The sequence below is a fragment of the Grus americana genome, chromosome 8 (genome assembly GCF_028858705.1).
Source record: "Grus americana isolate bGruAme1 chromosome 8, bGruAme1.mat, whole genome shotgun sequence".
Lineage (NCBI taxonomy): Eukaryota > Metazoa > Chordata > Aves > Gruiformes > Gruidae > Grus > Grus americana.
In genome coordinates, this window is record NC_072859.1 from 26,521,405 (window position 1) to 26,524,757 (window position 3,353).

The 3,353-nt window shown below is 61.5% G+C and overlaps 1 protein-coding gene across 1 annotated transcript; it reads left to right on the forward strand.

Annotated features, from left to right (window-relative positions):
* The first annotated feature begins 1,890 nt into the window (after nucleotides 1-1,890).
* FOXE3 (forkhead box E3) lies at nucleotides 1,891-3,060 on the forward strand. The gene has a single exon (XM_054833888.1). The coding sequence runs from the start codon at nucleotides 1,891-1,893 to the stop codon at nucleotides 3,058-3,060; it is 1,170 nt and encodes a 389-aa protein (XP_054689863.1).
* Nucleotides 3,061-3,353: the final 293 nt, after the last annotated feature.

The window sequence follows — 3,353 nt, forward strand, 5'->3', positions numbered from 1 at the left end:
ATCCTTTTCCCCTCAATGCTCTCAAGGTGAATGAATGGTCCCTGCTGTACCCTTGATTTGCTTTCCTCCCTGAAGATCTGTCTTCTGTGGAGAAAGGCACCTTTCTCTAAGGCTGTGTTTCAGCCTTTCTCACCTGCTCTCTGTCCTCCAGCCAGCACCTACGCTCTTGTTATCCTCATTTGGCAGAAGGGAAACTGAGGCAGTTTACTCCAACAGCAGCTGGTCTGTGGCAGAATAGGACTGAACCCATCGCAGCTCTGTTAGACCCGTGATTCCCTGCCTGAGCCCTGGAGAGCGGAACAAGAGCCACAAATATTTGCAGGAAAAATAAAGCAAGAACAAAATCACATGCAGACACAAGCACAGGAACAAATGATGGTGGGAGAATTTAAAACCACTAGGAAATGCTTAAAGAAAATGGCTGAAGAATCTTTTCCAAAAGGCTGGGTGGCTTTTTAGTTTAAAAAGAAAGGGAGAAGGATGATACGACCTGGTCGAGATAACCTACTTGCCTCCATGGAAAAAGACTTTTGTCCTGCTCTGCTATTGGAAATACTTTCAACCAAGTTACAAAGTTGAAGGCTGTGATTTTTACTCCATGCAGGACGTATGGAGGGATCTGCCACTATGTTAATGGTGTGGACATTTCCACCTGTCTTCTAGGGACATGTAGCTACATGGAAAGCTGTGATCTGGCTATAAAAGTCCTCCCAGCTTGTCCAGCCCACCCTTATGCTGGCTCCTTAACCCGCTCCGGGCCGGGCTCTCCAAGGGCGGGCATCTGGCTTAGAGGTGATGCTCAGCAACAATGGGTGAGGACGGTGTGAAAGCCCACGGATTTTTTTTGGTGCTGATAAAGCAGCCAGCAACCCCCCTGCTATAGTATCGGCGTATGTCATGCATGGGGGCGATGCGGTTACACCCAGACAGCTCTAGCGTGCAGGATGAGATCTGAAGAGGTTTTCCTTAAAACCTAGCAGCACTTTCTGAGTCTGGTGTCTTCCTTCAGCTTCAGACATCGGCTCAGCCCCTCTGCAGTAACAGAGAGACCCCCGCTTCCCTCATCCGCCCCCAAAATGTCATTCCTGTCCCCCATCCCTTGCACACCCTGTAGGAGGTACCTGCGGGCAGCCCGGAGCTCTCCGGACCATTTTCCTCTCTTCTAGGGGAAAAGAAAAAAATTTTTCCCAGGATTTCCTTACCCAGGAGGTCTCGCCAGGCTGCAGAGTAACTAAACCGAGGGGCTTGGTTTCGGGGAGAACCCCCCGGCTGTTGCCGCCGCTGCGTCTGGGGCCGCGTCTGAGCGCTTTTCCCAGGGAAAAAAGACAACGAAATCCAAGCGGTGGGGGGGTCCCAGCGGGAAGTTACCTGCTCTGCTGCTGGGGGCCGGCTGCGGCACCAAACTCGCCCGGGTCTGGCCGTCGGGACTCGTTTGGTTTAGTTTTTCTCCTGGGAGGAAACGTCAGTTAAAAAGAAAGCAAAGCGCCACGGAGAGTGACCCGGGAGCGGAGCCGGCCGCCGCGCTGGCACCCGGGACCCCCCGGGGGAGGGACCGCTCGGGGGCACGGCTGCGAAGCAAAACCCTGGGGAGCGGCTGGGGGATTTAGCCGTGGGAGTCTGGACCTCTCCCCAGGGGCCTCCTCCTCCCTCCGGGGGAGAGGGACCGGGGCGGGCCGGGCACCGCACGCCCCTCCGAGGCGGGGGGGCGGCCGCCCTATATATTGCAAAGCGGCTCAGGACCGACCTCCCCATCGCCGGGAGGTGCCGTGGCGCCTGCCCCCCTTCCCCTTCCCCTCCCTCTTCCCCCTTCCCCTCCCCTCGGGGGGGCTCTTTCTCCCGCCGCGGCCCCCCCCCCCCATCCTCCGAGGAGGAGGAAGGTGAGGGCCGTATATGAACGCGGCCGGCTTTCCCTGCCTGCGAGGCATGTGTACGCTGCCGGCGCCCAGCCCCGCCGCCGCGGCCAGCCCCGGCTCCCCTGGGCCGCCCCGGGGGTCTCCGCCCGCCGGCCAGGCGCTGCCGGTGAAGCCGGAGCCGCGGGGCGGTGGGGGCAGCCCGCCGCCGCCGCCGCCCCCCGAGGAGCCGCCGCCCCCCGCCGGGGGCCGCCGCAGGAAGCGGCCGGTGCAGCGGGGCAAACCCCCCTACTCCTACATCGCCCTCATCGCCATGGCCATCGCCAACGCCGCCGAGAGGAAGCTCACCCTGGGGGGCATCTACAAGTTCATCACTGAGCGCTTCCCTTTCTACCGGGAGAACCCCAAGAAGTGGCAGAACAGCATCCGCCACAACCTCACCCTCAACGACTGCTTCGTCAAGATACCCCGGGAGCCCGGCCATCCCGGCAAGGGCAACTACTGGACGCTGGACCCGGCTGCTGAGGACATGTTCGACAACGGGAGCTTCCTGCGCCGGAGGAAGCGCTTCAAGCGCACCGACATCACCACCTACCCCGGCTACATGCAAAACTCCAGTGCCTTCACACCCCCGCCCGCCGGCCGCCCCGCGGCACCAACAGCACCCTACCCCAACACCCTCTGCTCACCTAGCTACAGCCCCCAGCTCTCTAGCACCGTCTTCCACCCCTACGCAGCCGGGGCGGCACCACCAGCGCAGCATCCCAGGATGTTCAGCATCGACAGCCTCATCAGCGGGCAGCAGGCCCTGCAGCCCTCACCGCCCGCCGAGCTGGGCCACCCATCACTGGGCTTGCCCGGGGCCGAGCTGGCTCCCACCTGCTCTGCCGGCAGCTCCGAACCTCCTTGCTTCCAGGCGCAGCCCGTCAGCCCCGGCTTGCTGGGCCGTGCTGGCCCCAACACCCTGGCTTACCCCTACGCCGCCTCGCCCACCCACCTGCCCGTGGCACAGGGTAGCTACTCGCCCGGCAGCCCGCAGCTCTACGGGGCTCCCAACAGACTGGCCTTGCCAGCCATGCGGCCCCCAGCCTGTGCCGAGCACAGCGAGCAGCTCCTGGGTCTCTCCGCGTCACCCCTTGGCCAGTTCAGCTCCAGCAATGCCTACATGAGGCAGCCCAATTTCCCCGCCGGCCTGGAGCGGTACATGTGATGGGGTTGGGGAGGGCTTGGCTGGACATCTCCAGGCTCCCATAAGCATCTCTGGACACGCAGACTTCTCCTCACTGTGGGCATCGGCTGAAGTGGGATCGGGGGTTCCTGGCCTCTGGCTGTGTGCGGACACAAACCTGTCGGGGGACTTAACTCCTCTCTTTCTCAGCTTATTTTTAACTGGAGGCAAATAGATATATTTTTCTGCCCCGACCCCTCCTGGAAAAGGTAATCTCTAGCTGCATCTGCCAGGCTGGGCTCCCCATGGGGGGTCCCTCCTGCACAGCCCAACCC